The sequence below is a fragment of the Symphalangus syndactylus genome, chromosome 2 (genome assembly GCF_028878055.3).
Source record: "Symphalangus syndactylus isolate Jambi chromosome 2, NHGRI_mSymSyn1-v2.1_pri, whole genome shotgun sequence".
Lineage (NCBI taxonomy): Eukaryota > Metazoa > Chordata > Mammalia > Primates > Hylobatidae > Symphalangus > Symphalangus syndactylus.
In genome coordinates this window covers 143,143,229-143,170,617 of record NC_072424.2, presented here as the reverse complement: position 1 = coordinate 143,170,617, position 27,389 = coordinate 143,143,229, and the positions used below count along the sequence as shown (strand labels likewise).

Here is a 27,389-nt window from a genome sequence, read left to right as displayed (position 1 = left end):
GAATCTGTAGGCAACTAGGATGTGGAAATATAGAAAAGGTACAGTAAAAATATGGTATTATAAACTTATGAGGTCACTGTTGTGTATGTGGCTCATCAGTGACTCAAATGTGGTTATGTGATGCCTGACTCTCTGTGTGTGTGTGTGTGGGGGGGGGGGGAGAGAGAGAGAGAGAGAGAGTATTACTGTAAAGAATTGGCTTATGTGACCACAGGCACTGACGAGTCCCAAGATCTGCAGTCAGAGAGCTGGAGAGCCAGGAAAGCTTGTGTTGTAGGTTCCAGTCCAAGTCTGGAGGCTTGAGAAGCAGGAGAGCAGTGGCCCCCACCAGGGAGGCCAACCACTTTACTCAATCTACAGAGTCAAATACTAGTCTTTCCAGAAGCAGCCTCACGTACATACCCAGAATAAAGTTTGACGAAATATCTGGGCATCCCATGGCTCAGTCAAGTTAACACATGAAATTAACCTTCATGCCAGATAGAAATGGGGTGTGGGTGGAACAGAAGCACCTGGTAAGAGCTCGTGTGAATGCCTTGGAGGCAAGAAGTACCAGCACATTCAAGGGACTGAGAGCATTCTGTGCACTGGGGAGTCTGCAGGTGTGGGAGAGGAGGCTGGAAGCCCCATGAACATCCTATCACCATCCTACCAACACATCATCAAGTTTGGACCTGCCTCCAAGAGCAGAGAGGGTCATTGCAGGGTTTTGAGCAAGGGAGGGGCATGACCAGAGTTGCCATTTCCAGAGGCCAGTCTGCTTTATAAAGGAAAAGGAATTGGAGGAGAGCCAGGCTGAAGGCAGGGAGACCAGATGTCAGGCAGGGAGAGCAATGGAATCCATCAAAACATTTGCCGTAAGAATTTGAGAGAAATGTACCAGAAGAAAGGTGAAGAGCAGCCCAAAGCTGAAGGCTATTTCTTTTTCATTGAAAGAAAACCATGGAGAGGATTGGAGGCCATGGGATGAGTTCAAAACTTATTGGGAAATTAATAACAGTCCCTGCAGCGTTGACTGAGTGGAGTTCGGGCTGGAACTATTTCACACTGAAGTGGATGGAGGTGGCACATGGAAGAAGAATCATAAGCTATGGCATGAGACAGCCTGGATTCAAATCCTGCTTCTCCCTATTCTCTGTGTGACCAAAGAGAATGACAGAGCCTTACCTGATAAGACACTCTATGTTCTATAGTTAAATAGCCCAGCAAGTAAATCATAAATTGCATTAAAAATGTCTGGTTAAAAAAAAAATGGTGAAACTAAAGTATCTTACTTATTTGGGAAAGCTATGAGTGACTCACAGATACATGCTGAGTGCTCACATTGTACTCACCCAGTGGCAGAACTGGACATTGCATGAGGGCATGAACAGTCTCTGAGTCTGTATCTTCATGTATTAAGCTCGTACCATGGGCTGGACACTTTAGCGATTGTCTTAGACCATTTTGTGTTGCTATGAAAGGAATACCCAAGACTGGGTAAGAGGTTTATCCGGCTCATGGTTCTGGAGGCTGTACAAGAAGCATGGCACCAGCATCTGCTTCTGGTGAGGCCTCAGGAAGCTTCCGCTCATGGCAGAAGAGGAAGGGGAACTGGTGTGCCGCATAGTGAGAGGGAGAAAGAGGGAAGGGGAGGAAGGTGCCAGGCTCCTTTTAACAATCAGATCTCACATGAAGTAACAGAACGAAAACTCACTTATCACCACAGGGACAGCACCAAGCCGTTCATGCGGGATCTGCCCCCATGACCCAAACACTTCCCATTAGGCCCCACCTTCAACACTGGGGATCACATTTCCTCATGAGATGTGGGGGAACAAACATCCCAACTGTATCAGGGAAATTTCTCCATTTAACCTCATTTAACCCTGGGAACCAAATGGCTGACGTATTTTGCACTCTCTAGGGGATTCATAAAAAGCACTCACACAAAAATGTTGGAAACAAAAGAACATTTAACCCTTGAAACAACACTGGGAGTTAGTGTTTTTTTATCCATTTTAAAGATACTGAAGTTGAACTACCACTTAACCCCACAAGGGTTATGTGGCTTGACCAAAGTCACACAGCTAACAGGAGGCAAAGCCTATATTGTAACTGGACCTATATTGAACTTAGGGAAAGCCCAGGTCTAAGACATTTTAACGCCAACATTAATTCTACATGAATTCCATTTATATCCTACATAAGCCGTGCCAATGGAGGGTGTTGCTTTCCTTTTGCTTCTGTTTTTCACTTAACACATCACTTAAAATATTTAAAGAAAAATTTTAATTTATATGACTTGAAATAAAAACAATATAACGAGGCATGCTTTGGGAGGACTCATTCCTACCCTGCCACCTTTCACCACAGTTCCATCTGTACACACACACACTCACACAGATACACACACTCATACAGTCACACACACAGTCACAAAGGGAGGAGGAGGAGAGAGGGCCACTTTTTGGATGGCTTTTTAGAGTTTCCTTATACAATGCCTATAAACGTTGGCTATATATTATTCTTCTCTTTGCTTACCCGAAAGGTAGCATAACATAGTCACTGTTCTTCCCTTTGCTTTCTTCCACTGATGATGTGTCCTGGAGACCTTTCTAGATCAGTATGTGTCCATTCCACTGCCCACCACACCAAATGGTTGCGAATCAGAGCACGATCCCTGAGCACCATGTCATGAAGCCCCACTGGGCCCATGGAGATTGCTCCTAGCTGGAACTTCCTGCTCTGGCTTCAAGTCCAGGGAAGCCCCCTGAGTTGCCCACTACATACCCTGAGGCTTCTTCAATTATACCACGAAACCATTCCAGTACCGGTCCGATATTAGAAGGGGTGGAGATGAACCTTCGGATTTGAAATTAGGTTCAAGTGAATTCCTCAGTTTGTGTTTTTGCTCTCTTGACTTGGTTTCAAAGGCATGTAAACCAATTCTCTTTAGATTTTTTAAAGTGCATCATTATAAGAGGAGGAAGAGATAGAGGCTGGACATAACTCCTTGAATTCTCCCTTTTACCACAGGAAAATGTGTATCTCTACGTGGCACCTGTGGCATGTTTTCCATGTCTCAGGTGAGAAAACACCATATGGTCCCTCCATTTGGGGTGTGCGTGTGCTGGCCTCGGGTAGGGGCTCCGGGCATGAGCCGTGGAGTCACACAGTTGAGCCGATCTGGTTCACATCAAACTTTACCACTGACCACTGTGACCACAGCACGTCAACCTCTGCGTGCTCAAGCTTCCAGGCCCCACCTCACCAGGCTGTTTGATGACTAAATGTGTGAAAGTTTGGGAAGCGCTTAAAATAATGTCTGGCAAAGAGTAAACACCATGTAGTGTTTGTTTAAACAGTAAAAGCCTCTCTAGGAGCCTCTGCATCTACGGCTGTGCACTGGGGATGTGCAGCCAATAGCAATATTCCATAGGATTGGGTGAGAGGAAGTGCATAAAAACAGCGTAGAACAGGTAAGGCTTGGCACGTTATACAAATGTTAGTTGGTCTTCCTATTGTATGCTTGTAGAAAGAATCATTTTTCGGTTGCTCCCTTGGTAACACTATTCAAATACTGAGAGTCAGCATTGAAAGTCACCTTGCTAATGGAACTAGTGGAAGAGTCCAGTTGGTTAAACAATAGTTAAAGTCTGTCTCTCTAGATGGGGCAATAGTTCAGAGCTGAAACTCTTTTTCTCATGGTGTTCTCAATGTTGTGATCCTGCAGTTCTTACCCGACTGGCATACAGTGTAGTGACCCTTTACCTTCATGTTAAGGAACCGTCTGTAGCTTCCTTCCCTTTGATGACATTGATTTCCTAGTTAAGAAACCTTCCCAAGTAATGTGGATATGAAACTTTCTCACGTGGATATGAAACTCCCAGTGCCTCTGGGTGCTGTGCTGCCAGCGGCTGTGGTGGTGACGTGGCTGGCATGACGCAGGCAGAGGGGCCCTTCCTGCCAGAGCGCAGTGGGGGTGTAGGCGGCCGCGTGGGCGGATGGAAACGAAGGCGAGGGAGAGGGGAAGCAGCCATGCTCTCAGTTGTTTTCCATGTGCTGAAACTTATCACACTTTAACAGGTCTCTCCCCAGCTCTTCTGCAGAGCAATCTGAACAGAACACATTTGAAAAGTAATTTAAAAGAACTATTGTTTTAGCTAGTATAATTCATGTCACTCTCCTTAACATCAAGCTATTGTACATCTTCCCAAACATTACCGAAGCATACATAATAGCATTTAATGGAGAAGGTGGCTCTGCAGCTCACACGTTTAGGTAAGACCAGGGTCCCAAATGAGCCACGGAGGTGCTGGCACGTGATGCCGCTCATGCCCCTAAGGACCGACCGGCTAATGAGGCGGTCACGCAGCTGCTCTTGTATCTGCTCTCAACCAAATGGCTCATGGCTGTTGCACTCTCTAAGGGTTTTATAAAATGCACTTACCAAAAAATGTTGGAAACGAAAGAACCCATACAAACATAATTCATGATTTGATTGAAAACACTGCTATTTTTTCTTCCTACAAATGCATATGACCTTGTGGTTCTTTGTTTTAGAAAGTGTGCTCTGCTTTTCTTCTATGTGATTTTAAACGTTGCCCCTGCAAGACTTCCGTGCCCACTGTGGTGTTCAAATCAGAACACATAAACTAGTCTGTGGGAGTGCGGCCACAGCTCCTACCAGAGCAATAGCAACAGGATGTTACACCTGAAGGCGGAAAGGAAAAGAGACATCCAACAACAACAAGCGCTGCAAAGAGGAGAACGGGAAGCCGAAGCAGAAGGTGTGTAGGGAGAGTCCGATGCACAGGGAAATCCAACCAGGAAAGACTTCCTAGGCACCCACAATTCCCCAGCACAAAATACCCAAGAGTCTGAAGGTTGAGACTCTGAATGCATCACATCTCAGGACCCACACTTTGGAGTGTAGCAAGCGCTGTCATGGATGCACCTCATTGCATGCTAAAGACACAGCCTGTGTGTGTGTGTGTGTGTGTGTGTGTGTGTGTGTCCATGCACATTTAAGATTGGGAAGAATGGTTAAAGGGCAGCTAGCTCTGAATTCTACTGCAGTGATTTTCAACCCATCTCCCAATGAACCAATATTCATACTGAAGAGTGGCCATGTCTTTCCTCATTCACAAACACAATTAGGCTCATGGATGTAATTTCTTTATTATTAATTTTTTTTCTTAACGGCTTCTGTTACCACTTGTCCATACAAATCTGGTATAACACTGAATCAGTCATGTCATATTATAAATTCTACTTTTAAATTTTGTATATCAAAATGTAAGAGTGTTCACAGAGAACATTGTGACCTTCGGCGCTTTGCCCATATAATGCATCTGAAAACATTCCTCCCTCCAGCATCCTCCAAGGACATGGGTATATTTTGCCAGCATCTGGCTGGGCTCACCCCCAAGTCAGGCATCGTGGATGGTCCTCTGTGGAGCTTTTCTCATAGTGAGGAAGTGCACCTTCAATGGTTGGGTACACAGGTAAAAGAGGAGTGTGGGCTGTGATGGAGAAGCTGCCAGGAACATGCACAATACATTTCCTCCAAAGAAAAGGCAGGGATTCCTGGCTCTGAGCCAATGCAGAAGAACAGGCAGACTTTCCTGATTTAATTTCAATCACAGTTAACAGTGTGTCTGATTTTCTCTTGGTTTGCTTTGGAATCATAATCTGAAGAATGCAGAAGAAGCATTTAGAAGAAGGCTGACCACCAAACACATACACACAGAATAAAGCCCCAAGCGGAAGGATGCATTTAATAGCCTTTCCGTTTGACTCATCTGCACAAGCCACCATTTTGATCTGTTTTATGGTGCTGATGAAATGGTTCTCTTTTGGTGAATTTTCTGAAGTCTATGTTAATAGGCACCTATGAGTCAGTTGCTACAAGACTTAAACAGAAGCAGGATTGTTTACTATATTCTTACCTGTGTTGATGAGTCAGGTATTCATAAAATTAAACCCTTGATGAAGAGGAAAATTGACTCTCCGAGAATACTCAAAGGTATCTAAGGATTCTGAAGAGCAAGGTAGTTTATATCACAGAGATTTTTTTAGTCTATTTCTTATACTAGCAGGTACATTTAATAAAAAAAAATTTCAGAAATGACAGATGTATTACTTGGGGCTAACAAAGGCATTCTATTTCTAGATGGCCATTCATATAACTTTAAAGAAGTCAAGTCGACATCTCATTGTCCACTTCCTGGTTTTCACAATTATTTTATTGGTTCAGTTGATCACAGCATTATTCAAAATCTTGAGACCATTCATGACAGAGGAGATTTTGAAAGAAGTTTAAAATTATCCAACACTATGCGGAACTTTCATTGTAATTTTCATTAAAAAATATGTTTTGTTAAAAGTCAAACTGCATGCATTCATTATATGCATGTAACCTTTGAATGTGGCCTGTGGGGAAATATCACAAAAATACCCAAATACGGGTTCTTGAAGTTTCTCCTTCTCACACCACTGGAAGACCTAGTACAAGTAGCACAGTAAGGCGAGAGGCAGCTCAGCGCCTGGGCCACTGTGTGGTGACTCATAAATAATGGGTGGTGTCGCCCATGCATCCAATGAAATGCCAGTATAACTCACATAGCAGTGACGGCAGCCTTGACCATAGCTTGCCAAACAGGAAAGGAGCCACCCAGGAGATGGCGGCTTCAGTGTGAGACCTGAGGCATTATTTTGGAGAAATCAATTCGTTCACTTATTCTATGAACAAATATTTATTGATCTCCAGGTGCATGGCTGGAATGGTGCCCATCCATAGTAGACACAAACATTTTTGGGACAATTATTGATTGTGTGTCCATATGCACCAGGCAGTCCTATGTTCTGGGGTACAGCGGTGAGCAAAATACAAACATCCCTGCCCTCAGTGATCTTAGCGAGAGGAGACCAAGGAAGTAAATAATTACACATAGAGCACGCCAGGTGCTGATAAGCATTACAGAGAAGAAGGAGGCAGGGGAGGAAATAGGAAGGGTAGAGAGGAGAGAGCCTTGTACTTTTAAATAGTGTGGTCTGGGAAGGCTTCACTGCAAACATGAGTTCTGAGAAAAATCTGAAGGAGGTGGAGAATTTGGGACTCTAGGCAGAAAGCCTTCCAGACAGAGGGAACAGCAGGTGTTCAGGCCTCAAGGCTTCCATCTCAGTACCTGGTATATCTGAGGAATAGCCAGGAGGTGGTGTGGCCAGAACTGAGAGGGCTAGGATGATGCCTGGGGGTTCCTAGGACACGGGTTATGGAAGTCGTGGAGAGGTGTGGGAAAAGTAAGCAATAGAAATATAATGAAAAACTTGATGAGTGACATTTTCAATCAGTGACGTACAAAGGTACTATCTTTGGTTCACTGCCCTGCACTGCCGCACTCTCCAGCCCTCCTTTGTGAGGCTCAGCCTGGCAGCTCAGGGGCCTCCAGGAGACTGTGGCTTGTATTGCAAGCCAACCTCACACGGTCAGAGAGGTTTATGATATGCTTTGGAAGGCATGCCATTTAAAAAGCTGTGATAAAACACGGCACTTAATATTCAGTTGTCTGGAACAAAAATGACCTCACCAAGATCTCAAATGAAACACATCCCAGATGAACCCGTCTCTCCCACACCCACAGCATATGTAGCCAAAGGTGACTGCAAAGATAGCTTGTTGATGTCTTAGTCGTGTGTGAGTGCATGTGTGTTTGTGTGCTTGAGCATCTGTGTATGTGTCTGCACACACACTTTTTGTTGTTGTTTAAATGAGTCCTTTCCGATTTCTTCTCCTGGGATTCTCATTGACTGGGCAGTTTCCTAGAAGCCCATGTCTCTGATGCCCACCCGAAGGCCTTTGGTATGTTCTGAATAGTGTTCTTTTTGCCCATGCTGTTATTCAATGCATCCTTCCACCCCTCACTGGAGAGCGCTGCACAGGCCTCTGTAAGGTAATCCCTTTCAGAGAACTCAGCCTTTGAATTATTCTCTCCCTCTTCAGTCTTCTTTCCTTCCTGCTGTTCATTCATTCAACAAATAATTTTGTGATTATGCACCATGTGCTAGGAGCTGTGCTGAATGTTGAAGGTGCAACAGCCTATGCAGGCCTGGCCTCTGCCCACACGCACTTTTACATTTCGGTGGGGGAACGACACAATGAACAGACAATTTTAACACAAGTTGAATGACATGATGGAGAGAAGTTTAGGTGTCTGTGGGGGCAAATGAAAGGGGTAGCTAACGCAGACCTGAAGGTGCAGGTACAGTGTGCTGGAAGTGGGGATGTATGAGCCGATGACCAGCAGATTCTAGATCTTTGTTGGTGATGATCTTCATGTTCCCTGTTGATGGTAAATATGGTCTATAGATGGCTGAGTCTATTCAGGCTGCTATAACAAAGTGCCATGAACTTGGTGAGTTATAAACAACAGACATTCATTTTTCATGGTTCTGGATGCTGGGAAGTCCAAGATCAAGGGGCTGGCAGATTTGGTGTCTGGTGAGGGCTGGCTTTCTGGTTCGTAGACAGCCGTCTTTTCACAGTGTTCTCACATGGCAGAGAGGCAAAGGGGGCCTCTGGCGTCTCTTTATGAAGGCACTAATCCCATTCATGAGGGCTCCACCTTCATGACCTTATCACCTCCCAAAAGCCCTACATCCTAATACCATCACATACAGGGTTAGTATTTTAAGATGTAAATTCGCGGCTGGGCACAGCAGCTCACACCTGTAATCTCAGCACTTTGGGAAGCCGAGGCAGGTGGATTGCTTGAACTCAGGAGTTTGAGACCAACCAGGGCAACATGGCAAGACCTCATCCCTACCAAAAATATAAAAAATTAGCTGTGTGTGGTGGTGCATGTCTGTGGTCCCAACTACCCAGGGGGTTGAGGCAGGAGGATCACTTGAACCCTGTGGTTGAGGCTGCAGTGAGCCATAATCGCAGCCACTGCACTCCAGCCTGGGTGACAGAGTGAGAATGTAACTTAAAAAAAAAACAAGATATAAATTCGGGGTTGGGGAATAAAAACCTTCAGTCTCTAGTAAGAGATACAGTTGGCTACTTTTATAGATTGGTCGGAAATCAACATGTTAAAACCAGAACAAGGACAACTTAGAGGGCGTTCACGATAGCTGTATGAAATATAGTTAACAAAATTTCACCCACTGTTCTGTGAGGCATCCTACCCTCCTTTGATGATGACACATAATTTCAGAAAAATTAAACTCATTTATCATTAATACAAATGGCCCTACCACCATCAGGTTGGCTTAGAATCTCAGTGAGCCTCTCTAAGCTTCTCACTTCCTCTAGCAGCCAGCTCACTTACTAGAAGAACTCGTAGCAGTTTGTAAAACTGACCCATTCAGGGTACAGTGCCTGTGACCTACAGACAAGTGGTGATTTTGAGTAAACAGCCAGTATATTTCAAAACACTTCATCACAAATGCAGGCTTGGGTCACAATTTGCTTTTTTTAGAAAAAGGAAAAAACTATATAAAATAGTTGTAGATTCCTTTATGGCTTCAAAGAAGTGGTAGCCTTGTGCTAGACCTGCAGCATCTGTATTCCCTGGGAGGTTGTTAGAAATGCAGGTTTTCAGCACCACTCCAGATCTACCGAATCAGAAACTCGGAGGAGGGGGAGGTGTGTTTTTAAGAAGTTCTCCAGATGGTTCTGAACCATTGCTTTAAGGGAAAATGCACACAGACCCACACGCACACACAGACACACACAAACAAAACACATTTTCCCAAGACAATTATTGAGGTTAGGGTTGATGCCTAAGAAGAGTAATTTTGAAATTTTCTTTTCAACTTGTCTGTTTTTCTATAGCCATATGAAACTAAGTATTAGGAAACAGGCTTATATTTGTTGACCATCTGGAAGAGGGATTTAATCAGATGGATGCTGATACGTACCACACAGGCATCTTGGATGAGGTGAACTACCCCTTGCAGCGCTCCATAAACACGGGCATTGCCATCATACAGGGAGATTCAAAAGTTGGTCTATACTGTGATAAGATGGACAGCCTCCTATACATACTTTCTAGGACGTCTTCATATGCAATTTACAAAGTAACTTGAGAGTTTTTGGAGTTATGGGCTCTTCAGCAATGTAAAGATATTAGCACATAAAAGCATTTTCTTCAAGCTGGCCACCCTAAAACATATAAGGGAAATAGATGAATGCAGGCAGAAGGTAATGAGTATTTTTTGTTTGTTTGTTTGGATGGAGTCTCACTCTGTCACCCAGGCTGGAGTGCAATGGTGCAACCTCGGCTCCCTGCAACCTCCGCCTTCAGGGTTCAAGTGATAGTAGCTGGGATTACAGGCGCCTGCCACCACGCCCGGCTAATTTTTGTATTTTTAGTAGAAACGGGGTTTCACCATGTTGGCCAGGCTGGTCTCGAACTCTTGACCTCAAGTGATCCGCCCGCCTCAGCCTCCCGAAGTGCTGGGATTACAGATGTGAGCCCCCGCTCCTGGCTGGTAATGAGTATTTTTAAAAGGATGCATTTTTGTGTATATGTGTTACACAGTGGTAGAAATTGTCCAAGATTCCTTTATCTTTACTTAAAAATTGTCTGTGGATTATGACTCAAGTTCAAGGTCATTTATGTAAACAATACTCCATTTATCTTTTGTTCTCATTGCACTCAAGAGGTGCCTACCTGCAGAGAAAGTACCTCCGGTTGTAGCTGGAAGTTTGCCTTCCGGCAGAATGGAGGACGTGTCATTTCCCCCCTTGTTTCCTCCGTGGAGGTTGCCACAGCTGAATGGTGATCCTTCTTGCTTTTGTGGCAGCAACTCACTTGAATTGTAGAACCTACAACATATTGAATTCTGCCTTAAATCTCTTTTTGTGATATTACCCCCAAAATATTGGAGAGGAAATTTCATGGTGATTATTTTTTTCACAACTTCCCAATTAGATGTTAAGTTCCTTAGGAGACAAACGAGAGCTCATGATCCATGGCTGTTTTCTTTTTCCATCTCAATTGCAATGGTGTACCTAAAAATACCCAGTAGCACCCACATGGGTACCCCACAGTACCCAACAGTACCCAACAGTTCCCACCGTGGGTACCCCATAGCACCCAACAGCACCTACCACGGGTGCCTCATAATAACCAGCAGCACCCACCATAGGTACCCCTAATACTCAACAATATCCACCATGGGAGTCCCAGAGTACTCAACAGCACCCACCCTGGGTGCCCCACAGTTGCCAGCAGTGCCCACCATGGGGACCCGCAGTATCCATGGTGACCATAAGATAAAGACTATTCCAGAAATGCCACTTTTCACACTCTTCTCCCCACATTCCTAAATTGTACCCAGGAAATCTTGTGGCCCTTTGTCTTAAAAGGAGAAAGACATCACAGCGATAGATGAGGCTTGAACCGTTTCTGTAGGTCACAAACACTTAAAAATCAGCAACTTCACAGGCCCAACTGTATCTATGTTTCCGAAGCGTAAGAGATCAGCCTTTGACCTGAAGGGGACTGTGAAGTGCTTTGTGGCGTTCCTGTGCTGTGACAGTGTGGGGCCAGGCTGGCCTGACCACAGCCTCTCCAGGAGGCCTGTCAGGAGGAGGGGGCGGTGCCACACCTCCTCAAGGGCTGGGAGGTAGGGGCCGGTGAGAATCCAGATTTCCCCTTTCCAGGCCATCTTTCCAGTCCAGAATCCTCTGGGCTTGGCAGGAAGTTTGGAAGAAGGTTCTTTCCAACTTCTTGCTATCCACTTTGAGAACCTACTGTTTTTCTGCCAGTATCCATTGTAGCATACAGAACATGAAGGAAATGATCTGGTTATCTGGGTTTAAACCAGCATTTATCTGCCGACATTAGTTCTTAAATAGAGCTATATTTTCTCACTCTTTTCTAATCACTTTACCTGATATCCAGATGAGGCCTGTCCTACCTACCTGATGAGGTTGTCCTGAAGATAAACTGAGATGATCCATGGGGCACCCCTTATCCTGAACACCCAGTGCCACAGTTACCTAAACTGACCACTTGTTGAGTACTTTAAATGTCTGTCATGTGTGGTATGTTTTCAAAATATCCTTAGGAGAATCCAGAACCTCCACACGAATTAATTCAATGGGATGATTTTTCTACACAACCTCCCATCTCCTTTCATCTAATAATGCATTCCTGAACATACACTAATCGGAAGCGTCTGCCTGTTTCTAGTCTCTTCCCAGAAGCAAACAGACCAGAGATCCTTGCTGGATGACAGTTGATTTGGTGGCTGTTGCTAGGATAGAATTTCTGCCACATGTTAAAAAGAATGTGCATGCTCATTTATCATTCAAAAAGATATTTTTTTCTTTTTTGGTAAGAGCGAATGCACAAAACTTGTTAGTACAAAGAGAGAAAGAGAGGGAGATGCTGAGTGTGGGCAGAAGCAGGTTGTGATCCAGCGCGGGGAGAGGCTTGAGATGAATGCTGCCAGCGACACGGGCTGGGGACCGGGTGGCATGGGAAGTGGAAGGAGGGAAAACTGTTTCCAAGTGGCGGGCAGAATAGAAGCAGGGAGCCTGGTTAACAACTTTATTGTAAAATCCAATGAAGGGGTTATGAGGATTTGAGCCTTCACACTTCCAGTTTAAAATTTAAAAGGAAATACCAAAATGTTATCGCTTCTTAAAAGGATTTTTTTTTTTTCAAGAATACAGAAAAGAAGGTCTGAGTACAAAGGTGGTGGCTTCATAACAGGGGAAGAATCATAGGGAAGTGTAGTAGCCAGGGTTATCCTGAGAAACAACCAGAAGGAAAGATACTCACACACATGCACACACACCTGCACACACACAGAGACACACATACATACACAGACACACACATACACAGACACATCCATACACAAGCACAGATACACACATACACACAGACATACACACACATATACACACACATATACACACATACACCCACATATACATACACAGATATAGACATACACAGACACACAGAGCTACACACACATACACACATACATACATACACAGACACACACATACACATACACACAGAGACACACAGACACACAGACATACACACACATACACAGACACACAGAAACACACAGACACAGTTAAACACATACACACACGGACATATAAACACACACACAGATATACACAGAGAGACACATACACACACAGAGAGACACACACAAACACACACACAGGGATATACAAACACACACACACAAAGACGTACAGAGACACACACATACACAGACACACACACATACACCCACTCATACACAGACACATACAGATAATACACACACACAAAGAGACACACAGACACACAAAGACACATATACACACAGAGACACACACACATACACAGATACACATATATACACATAGAGACACACACACGGATATACAAACACACACAAACACACAAACATAAACACATACACAGACACACGGACACACACATACATACACACAGAGACACACACATACACACATACACAAACACAAACACACCCACAGAAATACACACACATATTAATACACACACATAGATATACAAACACACATACACAAACACACACACATATACAAACACCCACACAGCTACACATACACAAACACACATAAACACACATGGGTATACAAACACACACAAAACACACAGATATACAAACACACACGGATATACAAATACACACGTACAAAAACACACATACACAAATACACATATATGCACATGCATATACACTCAGACACACACACACACCACACATATATACAAACACGTGCATATACAAATATACCCAACTTACACACACACACACACAAACACATTACACATATAAACACAAATGCACATATATTCAGTGTCCCTGACGCACCTCTTCCTCTGCAGCACCTGTCCCCTCATGGGGCAGAGCTCTGTAGGACCTCTCATGGATACCACAGTCCACCAACATTCAAGTACCTGATATAAAATGATGCAGTATTTGCATATAACCTATGCACATCCTCCTGTATACTTTAAATTGTCATTATAATTACTTATAATACCTAATACGATGTAAATGCTATGTAAATACTGCATTTTTTAGGAAATAGTGACAAGAAAAAGGTCTTGAGGTGTTCAATACAGACATTTTATTTCTAATTATTTTAATCCAACAAGGCTGGTTGAATCCAGGAATGTGGAGTCCGTGGATATGGAGGGCTGACTGTATGCGACTATATATATCTAGAGAGACAGCTTTTAAGGAACTGGCTCATACAACTGTGCTGGCATGTGGAAAAGCTGCAGGGCAGGCAGGGCAGGCTGGAGGCCCAGGGAAGAGCTGGTGTTGCAGCTTGAGTCTGAAGGCTGTTGGGAAGCAGATTTCTTCTTCCTTAGAGGACCTCAGCCTTTTTCTCTTGAAGTCATCCACTGATTGGATGAGGCCCACCCACACCGTGGAGGGTCTCTGCTTTCCTGAAAGTTGACGGATCTAACGTTAATCTCATCTACAAAATGCCTTCACAGCAACATCTAGACTGGGATTTGACCAAGCCACAGGCCATGCGGCCCAGCCAAGTAAACATAAAATTAACTATCACAGGAAGGAAGGAAGTGAATCATTCAAGCAAGATTTTGCACTTTTTCTTGGAAAGTCGTTATCAGAATAGTTTCATTTCTTGGGAATGAGTGAGGACCCGTCCTGCAGGAGGAGTTGGCCCTGGAGGCCCCAGCCACGCCGTGAGTCTGTGTGGTCCTTCAGTCCATGCACTCCTGCAGTTTCAAGTCCATGCCGACAGGCAAGAAGGGAGGCGCTCGCCAGTCCCACGGCACTCTGCCCTCCCAGATCACGTCAGGGAAAATAGCTGTGAAATGTGGGTGAGCTTTAAAATAAAAGTCAGATCATGTGAGTCACTGATGTTTGCCATTTTGTGAAGACGGGAAGCCAAGTCAGTGGCCTAAACAGCCCATGAGCTGGCTGGGTCACCCCCCACCTCCTAGTCCACTCCAGGCACACGGGCCTGGGTGCATGTCCTTGGACCCCTCTCACGGCTGTCCGCTCCTCCTGGAACCCCTTCCCTTACCACCTTCCAGCTGGGCTCACACATCAGCTTCTCAATGAGGCCCCAGCCGACCACGCCCTTTCCAACCTGCCCAGCACCCTGACCCACCTCTTCCTCTGCAGCACCTGCCCTGTTTCCCACATGACCAGGTTAACTGATTCATGCTATTTCTTACTGTTGAAAATGTTTACTTTTATAAATGGAAGGGCTACAAGTGCAGTTATGTTACACGTTACAGTTATGTTACATGTTACATGGAAATGGTGAAGTCTGGACTTTAGTGTGGCCATTGCCCAAATAGCGTATATTGTACTCAATCGGCAATTTTCTTATCCCCCACCTCCCTCCCACTTTCCCACTCCTCTGTGTCTCCAAAGCCTGTGATTCCACTCTGTACATCCATGTGTACACAGTTTTTAGCTCACACTTCCGAGTGAGAATATGCAGTGCTTGACTTCTTGGTTTTGAGTTGTTTCAATTAAGATAATGGCCTCCAGTTCCACCCCTGGTGCTGCAAACAACATGATTTCCTTCTTTTTATGGCTGAGGAGTCTTCCACATATACAACACTTTCCTTATCCAATCATTAGTTGACGGACACTTAGGGTGATTCCATATCTTTGCTATTGTGAATAGTCCTGCAATAAACATACAAGTTTAGGTATCTTCCTGATATAATGGTGTTCTTTGGGTAGATATGCAGTAACTAGATCAAATATTAGTTCTATTTTAGTTCTTTGAGAAACCTATTACCTTTTATTTTCCGTTCCAGCATATATGTTTCATAGGAGCAGGAGTTTTTCTCTTTTTTGGTTGACTTACATATCCCAAGCACCCAGAATCCTGGTGCATAGTAGACACTAAATATTTGCTAAATAAATGAATAATTTTCCAGTATGGCATGAGGCTTGGCATTGAGGTCACCCCAAAATCCCTCAGCAGCAACATTTCTGTTTTGTTTCTCTAGCCTGATATGATTTGGGAAGACCAGGAGTCCTTTTCCATTTTCAGATTTTCTCTGGAGGCCTCCACACACACATACAATGACAGTATTTGTACATCTATTTTAAATGATCTTACTTTAAATATAGAACACAAGTCTTCTATGAAAAATTTGAATTTAATATTTTAAAAGCTTTTTTCTCTTTCTCAATACCAAGAATATACTTAGAGAAAAATATACTTCATTTTTATCAAATAAAAATAAACCCTTTTATATAGACTCATGCATGTATAAACACTGTGAGTCTTCCAGCATGCAGTCCAATGTTATTTACATTTTCCAAGGATGAAATGTAAAATTTTATGGTTTGGTCTTTCTGCTTAGCACATGTTCAACAAAAACAAACAAACAAAGCAGATACTTAAATCTCAGGCTGGGAAAAAGTAGGTAAGATTTACCTATTTTCAGAATAACAATTTTACATTGTAAATGTAGCCAGACTTTTGGGACAGGCATAGGCATAGACAAAACTATTGATTTTCTAGTATTAAATTATCTTGATGTCTTCACCTCCTTCTCATCAAAGATGACTTACTCTGAAAACTCAAGCTTGAAAATGTTGATGCTTTCTCCCAGAAGAAAAGGTCTTGTTTGCAGTGGGTTGGTGTGTGCTGTGGGCACCTGGATGGACAAGGCAATGACTCAGAGAGAAGTGTGGAGTCTAAGAGTGAACAAGAAAGAGGCACTCAGAAAACAACAACAACAAAAACTTCCAGCTTTAAGAATTGTGGAAGGGATGAATCCATAAAGCAGGAAAACTTCCTAACTGGAAGTCGATGCTGGAAGTGAGTGTTACAACTTTCAGAGGCAACTGACTATGTACACATTCTGCCTCTGTGCCCTTGTTTGGAAAAGTAATCCAAATTCAGGCATTTTGAGCTGCTAGCAGCTTCTCTCCTTCTTCTGGGATAAGCCCATTGGCGTTCCTTTGTCCTGGCCAGTCCCTGAGGAATAGTCAGTTAGGCGAAAAGATCATTAGCGAGCCATTTTACGTTTTCTCATTTTATAGTCCTCATAAAAACACCAGGAGCCAGTCGTTTGCGGGCATTTGCTCTACGCCAGGCAGTGGTCTTGTGGTTCCCACGCACGTCAATCTGAATCCCCCACAGCCACTTCCGCTTTCTCTCCACTGCGCACCATCAGGAAGCTCAGAATAGAAAGTAACTTCCAAGGGCAGCCGGGATGTGGCAGATCTAGAATTTAAGGCCAGGTCTGTTCTGACTGACAGAACCACACCTTTTTTTTTTTTTTTTTTCTTTTCCTGCTGAGTGCCTGCTGCATGCCAGGGACCACTGGAGGCATTCCCATACACATAATCTTAGTCATCCTCACGGCAACACTAAGAGGAGACACGGCCATTGTTTCCATGCTTCCATTTTAAAGATGGAAAATGAAGTTCGGCAAAAGTCTATATTTTGTCCAGGGGAACTGTGGAATGGGAAAGGGGTAAAGGCAAGATTTGAACCTGGGCAGTGAGTCTCTAGAACAAAGGCTACAGTCTTTGTTTCTGTGTGCCTCTGACAAGCTCAGGTTTTTCTTTCCTGGGAAACATTTATAAAATATGATCATATCTATGGACATGGGAACACTTTTTAAAAATTTTAAATTAGAGATCTTTCAAGTCACATTATTTTACTGCAATCCAAAACTAAACTAAACTAATAATATGGCTGAGAATATTCTTTATTATTTGGAAATTCATAAACATGCTTCTATATAACCCGTGGGTCAAAGAGAATATTAAAACTGAAATTTAAAACAATTTAGAAACATATAAGAAAGGAATATTTTATTTTAAAACCTATGGAATCCCCAAAAGCTCAACTCAGGGAAAAACTCTGTATTGGCAGAAATGCCTTCACTATTAAAGAAGAAAGACTAAAAATAAAGGAGCTGAATACACATGATAAAAATTTCAAACAAAACATGAAAGTGTGAAGAGAGAATGTATCGCTAAAACTAACATGTAAAATAAGGGAAAGTACAAATAAATACACAAACTGATGTTCTGAAACCAGAAGTGGCTGAAGAGGCCTGAATTACAGGGCTGCAAGAAGGTCTGCGGAGATCATCTTGCCTAGGTACAGGGGGCAGCAGCTCCGGCTCCATCCTGGAAACCCGGGTTTTAACCCTCGCCTTTCCAAATCCAATAGAGAAGCTACAATAAATCCAAATCTGCTGTGACACAAAATAAAACAATTAAAATCTTTCATGCTATGCTTTTTCACTTTGGAATAGTATATATCAGAGTGGGGCTATGGACTCCTGGAAGAACCTGTATACTGAATACCATGTTGGCTTTTGTAAATAGAATTCTATATACATGCACTAAGGGTTAAGCATTCATGGGAATCTGTGCCATATCTAGTTCTAAAGTGCACATCCCTTTTTCTTTCTTCGATCTAGTTTAGCTGTTGAAAAGTTGAAATTTTCACTGATTTTATTTTCTTCAGAGTTATACCATATTTAGTGACTACTTTCTGGGTCAGTTCACCTAGATATGATAGGTCTGAGACTTAAGTGGTTAGTTAGGTTGAACTGCTAGGAGTGGTGTGGGCCCTGCTGTTACCTTATTTAATTCATGGCAAAGGTGTGGAGGGGAGTATTCATTTACAATCAAAAAGGACTGGCAACTGCAGTCAGTCACAGTGAATTGCTGGAATTACAAACGGTTCCCAGCTTATGATGGTTCAACTTAAAGATTTGTTTGACTTTATGATGGCGTGAAAATGATAGGTATTCAGTAGAAACCGTTCTTCGAGTACCCATCTGTATTAGTCCGTTTTCATGATGTTGATAAAGATATACCTGAGACTGGGCAATTTACAAAAGAAGAGGTTTAATGGACTCACGGTTCCATGTGGCTGGGGGGGGCCTCAGAATCATGGCAGAAGGTGAAAGGCACATCTCACATAGTGGCAGACAAGAGAAGTGTGACAGCCAAGCAAAGGGGTGTCCCCTTAGCACTACCATGAGGACAGTATGGGGGAAACTGCTTTCATGATTCAATTAACTCCCACTGGGTGGCTCCCACAAATGAGGGAATTATGGGAGCTACAATTCAAGATGAGATTTGGGTGGGGACACAGCCAAACCATATCACTATCCAACCATTGTTTTTCACTTTCAGGACAGTATTCAGTAAGTTATATGAGATACTGAACACTTTATCATAAAATAGGCTTTGTGGTTTTGCCGAACTGTAATGTTCTGAGCACATTTAAGGCAGGCTAGGCTAAGCCCTGATGTTTGTTAGGTTAGGTGTATTAAGTGCATTTTGACTTAGGATATTTTCAGCTTATGATGTGTTTGTCCTAAATTGAGGAGTGTCTGTATTCTTAAAGGTTTTGGCTAGGCTTTAAGAGCTTGCCTTATACCATTGACCAGTAAGGTATATATGAGAAATGCATACCTTTATGTAATTAATGAGTTTCCGATAAACGGTGGAAATCTTTACTGTCAATGAAATCAAGTTGTAAATAAAGGAACAATTTTCAGTGTTCATGGGAGTATCTGTATTGATCTCTCTTCTGAAAACTTGTTTATATGAGATTTGCTTAAATCAGATTTCAAAAACATAAGATAAGACTTCACCAGTATTTTACAGTTACTGAAGTAATGCAGTTTGACTGAAAACAGATGGGATAGAGTTTGATGGCATATATTAATAACTTCGCTATAAAATAGAGATATTTAATGTGTAAACTTGCTTTTATATGGGGAAAGCATTTTAACTGATGCCCCTATAAAATGATCTCACTTTAAGAAATACAGAAATCTGTGACTACTGAATATAAACATCCTGCCTCAGAAATAAAGCACACACACACTGTATATATGTATACACACACATATATAGGATATAAAGCACACTATATATATATGTGTGTGTGTGTGTATCTAGCTGCTTTTCATCCATTTTATAATCCATGTGTGCGAAATCTATAAAACGAGCCTAAATCCTAGCTATTAAAGCTGCCTCTAAGGGCTTCTACGAGTAGTGATGGAAGTGAATTAATTGGGTCCTTTGAGTGCAGTCATGCTGAACACAGTCATGGAGAGATATACACAGCAGCCAACGGGAAGGTGGCAGCATGAGCAGCTGGCTTCCTCTTCCTGGGTGGACCCCAATCCTAAGTGGCCCTGTGAATGGGCTCATGCTCAGTTCTGGGCAGTAAATGGGCAGAGGCACCTGGGCTGAATTTGGGCTCTTCAGGGGTTATGCTCACTCTGCGATCACTCATGGGTCGTTGTGCTTACTATATTCCCAAAATAATAAAATCACCAAGTTTACCTGTCTCAGGGAAGAGGGTTAGAAAAGCTTAATTAAGGTAGTTAAAAAAACGGAAGAGGGTTTCACTCTAGCCTGTCACCAGATGACATTTACAAAAACAAGTAGACTTTGGGAATTTGTAGCAAGCATCATTTGTTGTTGATTCTTAAAAAAAAAAAAAATTAGTGAACGTTTTACCCAAAAAGGGTGAGTCTAACATTGATATGTTGAAAACCTAGGAAATCAGACTCTTTACCAGTACAATCTGATCTGAAAGATGGGTCAGATAACCCTAGTCTGTAGACGTATAAAGTGCCATTTGTTAGACTCCAAAAATTAGAGAGAAGGCAATGAAATGTGATCAACAGGGACAACTTGCAGCTCTAAGATAATATGATCAGCACTTCTCGCACACTGTGAGACTACCGTACTAACCCATCTAAGGGGTCCTTTTGCCAATTAAGTTCTAAATTTGTTTGAATACATTTATATCCATTTCATTCTTCACTGAAAGTATGGATAATGCTAACAGGTTGGGATATTTCAAGACCCCAGGAATCTTAAACCCTGTTTACCCCTCCTAACTAGACCAATTTCCCCAGACACAATGCCACTTCTTCTAGGTAACTCCAGAAGCAAGAAAAAGGCATTTATAGGAAGTATTCATATTTAAATTAGGGTGATTATATCATGATTTGTCAATTACATAAGATTATCAGATAAAAATTACAGTAATTCTTAGTTTGGTTTTAGTTGTTCAACTCCAAGTTTTTAATCAAGCAAGAGAATTGCTCAGAATGCACATGTTAATCTTGCCTAAACTTTTAGGATCAAATGGGTTGAACCCAAGTTAATGATGTTCCTTTATATTTCTCAGTGTACCTGTGGGAAGGCCTTTATGTTTCAGATGGAAAAAAGCAGCAGCAGCTCAATGGTAACTATGATATAATTGTCTTAAAGCCACCCTTTGTTTCCTGTATTTTGCTGAAATGCGTTTCTTTGTGACTCGTGTTAAGAGGTGGATTAGGGCTATGTCAGTCTACATGCAATAAAACAAGCTGAATCCTTGCATCAAGATGCTCACACAAGGACCAGAGATCTGCTGTCAGTCGTTTTGGGAAGGAAGGGATATACAAAATCGACATGGAATGTGCAAGTTATTTGCCCACTGGAAGCTTTCTCTCTTTGATTCCCCAGGAGCCCTCAGCCATCGGTGTGTGGCTGGATTATTTCTTCTGCTCCCTGCCAGGTAGTGCAGCTTCTTGCAAATGCAACCTTCCAGGTGTCCCTTCTGGTCCGTTCACCACTAGTGCACATGCTTGGGCTGGGGCCTATTGGGTCTTTTACAAAATGACCAGTATGACATGGAAAGCAAAACCCACAAATACTTTAATGCCACTTAGCCTTGGTGTATTCTTTTTTAAATTTGAATTTTGCCTTGTTACATTAGTGGTGTCTTTCAGCCTGAGGTTCTCTGGGCTCAGCAGATGAATTTCTTATAATAAGTATAAAGTAAAATTGAGATTTATTGTGACTGTTTCAAATCAGGAAAGTATAGGGCAGGACAAGCACAATATTCCCGGGTAGAGATCTCTGGAAATTTCCAGTGGAAATCTCTATACAAATAGGAGTGTTGGAGGGAGGAGAAAAGTAAGCTTTCATGCCACCAGTAAGTCATCATAATCTAACTGGATACCTGGAGTCAAGTGAGGAGACAGTGATTTGAATTCAGGAGACTTGCAAGGGTTAGCTCCCATGCTGTACTCATTGACTGTACTTGGAAACAATAAAACCCTTATCAATTACTATTTAAATGTGTCTTTCACCATCAGGAAAATCATGCCGGTGCCAAGGAGCTCTGGAGTGGGGGAGGAGATCCTCCTTCGTTGACCTTGCCTTTGTTGATGATGGCAATATTAGTGCAGCATGTAAACACAAAGTAATTAAACCCCAATTTCTGAGCCAAATAAAATGAATATGGCCACGGGATTATGGAAGATATGCTGCTCCTCTAAACTTCCCCTTCCTTTAACTCCCAGTCTGAGAGTTAGCGCTGGGTGTCTCTGGCTCACTAATCAGCCCTATAGATAACAAACACAGCTGAAAAAACATGGTCGCTCATCTTTTGGCTTCTGTGAGTTATTTTCCTCATAAGGGTTCATTTCAAAAGATTTAATATACAAAGTTCTACTTACGTCTCCCAATTGGCTGCTCTTGCAGACACCGGGTAGACTCTGTGTGCCAGCCACCAGGCCTGACTCAGTCTAGACCAGAGCCTTCTGTAACCTACAGTCCTTGAGAAGCCACGGTGCTTCTATCATGATGCATCAGCAGCTGAGGAGGCCTGATCCCTGCATCAAACTTTCTCTCTCCTTTTTCTGTTCTGCACTTGAATAAGAGAAGCTCAGGGACAAAAAGCATTGTCTTCTCATTAAAACCTGTGCAAAAGTCAAGATCTGATGTCAGAACACTTCACCCATGTGAATGAACCCTCCCTCCCTCCCTCCCTCCCTCCTTTCCTTCCCCTCCCTCCCTTCCTTCCTTCCTTCCTTCCTCCCTCCCTCCCTCCCTCCCTCCCTCCCTCCTTTTTCTTTTCTTTCTCTCTCTCTCTTTCTTTCTTTTCTTTCTTTCTTCCTTCCTTTCCTTTCTTTCTCTTTTATTCTCCTTCTTTCTCTGTAAAGAGAAAGGAATCAGTTCTCCAAGTCTCTGGATTAAATGAACCATTTTAATCCTTACTTCTGAGATAAATCTGGAAGAGCCAACAACATTTCTTTCTCCTGTAACTGCATCAAACCCCTTGTATACATGCCAAGGCCTATTATAAAAATTGGGTTATCAAAATTTAAAATGTTTACAAGAAAAAGATTCCAGAGTAACAGATGAAGAGCTACTTATTTCAAGCAACATGAACAATACACATTTCAAATATCACATAGTAATTCGTGTAGGCACTGAGGTAGTATCATGGTGAGATAAACTCACTGGCAATTTTGGCAACCCTTGCAAGACTTGTATACCCATTTGTACTAAAGGTGTCCATAGAAATCAGGGTATACCATCTTTTATAATTTCAGCCTCCAGACAACCCTTTTTATCCAGAATGTCCCTCTATGACCTCTTTCTATTTAAAAGCTTTAAACCCGACTTTAGTTCTCTTAAAGAAGTATTTTCTGTATTTTAGGCTTATTATTCTTATTGAGATATAATTATCTCACACTGCTTTTATTTAACTCTTAAAACACAGTCTCAAACACAATTGATATATTTGACCTGGAAAAGTTTGGTGAAAGTGTTGATTATTTAAACAGAACTCATTGTTGTGTTCTAACTTGCATCTGTTTTTAAGAACTGAAAACTGTTTCAGCACTCTACAAATGCCAATGGATTTCTACAGTGACTTGATATTTTTTAATGGCAACATCTTTGAAATATACTTCTGTGTCATAACACAGCAGTGTTATATAATAGAGTTAATATTCACATGGTTATCCTAAGAACTTAGTATAGATTATATAATCTCAGCAATACTTTTTAACACCAGTATCCTCATGGCTACATACAGCCATTATGCAGAGCTTATTTTCAGGAGATAATTGATGTTTTTCTTTTGATTAGTGAAAATCTCCACTTGGGTCTTACTTTAATCAAGAAACGCATGTTTCTCCCATTGAAAAGAAGCCTTTAAAAAAAAAAGAAAGACACATAACCCCTTTCTCAGATAGAATGGAATCTTCACACCTATTTGAAATATTGTTTTAACCATTTGCATATCATCAAAAATATTCTAATTAAAAACTAATTTTAATTACAGTTTAAAATTAGAACTAATTCTAATCTAAAAATTAAAAACTATTCTGATGTTTATTAAATAAATAATGATATAACCTATACTGGTTTTTACTTGCTTTATAACATAAAGTGATAATACAACTGCAATTTGTTTTACAATTAATTGGTTGGAATTAATAAAAATAATTTAAGGGAGTGAAGGATAAAAGACTACAAATTGGGTTCAGGGTAGACTGCTTGGGTAATGCGTGCACCAAAATCTCACAAATCACCACCATAGAACTTACTCATGCAACCCCCACCTGTTTCCCAAAAACCAATGGAAATAAAAAATAAAAAATAAATAAAAACAATTTAATTGAAACTGAAGATCTAGGAATATTAGTGGCAGCTAAAGTTGTTTTTATCATCTTGGTCTGTTTTCAAGGCTGTCCCCTATGAAGTATTGACTTTCATAATATTTTTAAAACCAGAATTATAATGGCCTCTTATTTTAGGTTTGACTGTAACAACACTGTAAGAAGCTATCCCTTACTTTGGGCAAGATGTGTTAACATCAATAGTAACGGAAATTTGTAATCAGCTGGCATTCAGGTGACAGGAAGGCCAGCAATTATTGAGTGCCTATTGTGTGCTGGCCTTCATTAAATGTTATGAATAGTTGGAGAGGCGTCTCCCTGATGTCAAGCTGTTTAAAATGGAGCTGCCAATGCAAATCACATGTGCGTTAACTTTCTTAACAAGAGACTTACCCCAACTTGTTGATATGTGCAGATAAAATACATAAGTTCCAGGAGTCTAGACAACAGAGCTGTGATGAATTGGGGATGAGAAAAATTGAAGGAAGTTTCCTGGAAATACAAACTAAAAACTTGTAGTGAGGGACTGTGGGGGTGGGGGGTCGGGAGGATGTGAATAAATGCCTGGAAGCTGAACTCCATTTTAATGACACTAGGTAGTAAATAAAGTATCCTATTAGAATGGAGAGAGTTTGTGTGATATGACACATCACACCTGAATGACATTTACATTAATTTGCTAGCTATTAAATGGAAAAAGTCTGACATGTAAAACTCACATGATTTTATTGAGCTTGGGAACAATAGACACTTGCTTATGATTTATTTCGCTATGCATTTTAAATAAGTTACAAAAATTAAAATCACGGTAAAGGGAACGTGCATTAGTTTTCTTTGCTTTTATATATTCATAAAGAAAGGTTATTATTTAAAAAAGGAAACAGGGTTTTCAAGAATCAATGATGTGAAATTTACAACTGTAAGCACTAATATCCACAGTTGTAAAATAAAATCAGTTTAAGACACAGATTTGCATGTTTACCAAAAAGGTCATAAAATATTAACCATGTTAGTTATAAACCTAGCTCTTAGGTTATTAAAATGGGTGCATGGTTAAATTATCATGAAGAAATTTCATACTTTTTAAAGGAAAATCCTCATTTAAAAATTTCTTAGGCTGTACCTAGACGCATGTTTTTAAGAACATAAAATCCAAATTAAGTAACAATCAGGCAGGTAGTATTTCCTCTATAAATAAATGTGAGGCATAAATACTGAAAGTAATATAGAATTAACTTGATTTAAAAATAACAACATATAGAAGAATGTTTGGAGAATTTAAATATACTTATGGTTGTATAGGTCCACTAATTTAAAGTTTCATTGGCGATACAAAACTCTTGATCATTTTCCTTGGTAAAAGGCACAGACAAATGTTTTATATTCTTTTAAAATGATGGTCATCATTATTTTGGCACCTGGTGTTAACTACCCTCTTAATATTCTTTTAGTTTGTATTTTTTTTTTCTTTGCAACGTGGGCTTGGAATTTCCTCAGCTGAAAGTAAGGAAAATTGTTTATTTTACCAAGAGCACTGCAACATTGTGAATTTCTGCCATCGCTCTTCCTCTTCTCCTAATAATGACAGTATGCTGAAATTGCGCTATAGTATAATAACCTTTTGTCATGTAACTATATTGCAGCCTTTATGGGAACTATCAGAATGCAGTGTTCCCTCCGTTATGGGCCGGTGCGTTTATTCACAAAAGGTTTGGAGTAACAAAAGTGTAGTGTCACAGCCCTCTCCTTCTTCTGATATATCAGTACAGAAACTCAAAGGGAAGGAAAGGAATCCGCAAGCAGCGCGTTCTCCAGGCGCAGCAGCACCTGAGCACGGGTGAGTGACAGACCCTGTATGTCTGCGCCTTTGTCATTAAAGTCTTCAACTAAGCAAAGTTCATGATGAAAAGAAAGTGGCTGAATGCCTCCGAGACTTACAGTAACAAACGTGGACACCAGTATGAAGGAGGGAGATCATGTATGAAAATTTCAGAGCTAATCAGTAAACCCCATCCTCAAGTTGTTTTCTTTTCCGTTGTTATGCTTTGTGATTTTTAATTTGTCCAGGAAAACGTCCCTTCCAGCAAGCACTTGGAGAAAAGGAGGAAAGGTAAACAGGAGGTTGATTCTGGGAAAGGGTTAATGAAAATTCTGAAGTTTGCCTCCTGATTTAATAAGAACTCCCAGGACAAATATCTGGTGTTTCCCACCCTGTCTCCTGCGCCCGCAAGGGGGCTTATAGGCAAGTTAAATGTATATTTTCTTGGAACTGAAAAATAGATTTAAGAACTCCAAAATGCAAATAAAGAAACAAATGACAAGGAGAAACAATTTTGCGTGTAAAGGAATACACAATAAACACTTGAGGAGAAACTCGACTTCCCTAAATGTGTGGGCAGCCCTCAGACCCTTGCTGCCTGGTCCAGTCGCGAAAGCACAAACTCCGGACTCGCAGCAAAGTAACCGGAGTGGAGTCTGCACGGCCGGAGAAGCGTCAAGCCGGGAGGCTGCCGGCAGCCTGGCTCAACCATTGTAGTTTTTTCTGTGCCGAAAAAAATTCAGAAACAAGGGCAGCACCCCTAAGGTAAGGGTCACAGGAATCATTTTCTTCTTCCACAAATGTAGGGATTCTGACCTAGTGAGTGCCAAGTCTGACGCCCGTTACACGCGACACTCAGAATCCGCCCGGCAATCGTGGAGACGTCTGTGGACTTTACTGGGGGAGGGGAGCCCCAGCACGTCCTTCGCATCCCAACTGCTCAGCTTGGTGCAAATACAAAAGTGTTATTTTCCATTGTGGGGAGTTTGGATGGGAGTCGGGGAAAGCATTGACTAGTGAGGAATCTGGAGCACGCTTCAAAATAAAAATACAGGTGAAACTGGATAGAAAGAAGAAAACGTGGAGGGCGAGAAATGGCCCCG

General features: G+C 41.8%; 2 protein-coding genes across 3 annotated transcripts in view; one reads left to right on the top strand and one right to left on the bottom strand.

The window, feature by feature from the left end:
• PDE10A (phosphodiesterase 10A) overlaps nucleotides 1–27,389 on the top strand; it is a 667,471-nt gene that overhangs the window by 302,135 nt on the left and 337,947 nt on the right. The gene's annotated exons all lie outside the window — the stretch shown is intronic.
• Nucleotides 166–22,859, bottom strand: LOC134733565 (ATP synthase subunit a-like). Of its 2 annotated transcripts, none has more exons than XR_010117151.1 (2): nucleotides 10,037–22,859; nucleotides 166–4,097 (listed from the first exon to the last, which is right to left on the bottom strand). XR_010117151.1 is itself a non-coding variant. In XM_063623521.1 (2 exons), exon 2 carries the CDS (start codon nucleotides 13,731–13,733, stop codon nucleotides 12,750–12,752), a length of 984 nt encoding a protein of 327 aa, XP_063479591.1. In that variant the 5' UTR covers nucleotides 13,734–15,681; nucleotides 16,582–22,859; the 3' UTR covers nucleotides 7,702–12,749. The 2 variants fall into 2 exon arrangements, 1 of the variants encoding a protein (XP_063479591.1); XM_063623521.1 differs by lacking the exon at nucleotides 166–4,097 and having other exon boundaries at nucleotides 7,702–15,681; nucleotides 16,582–22,859.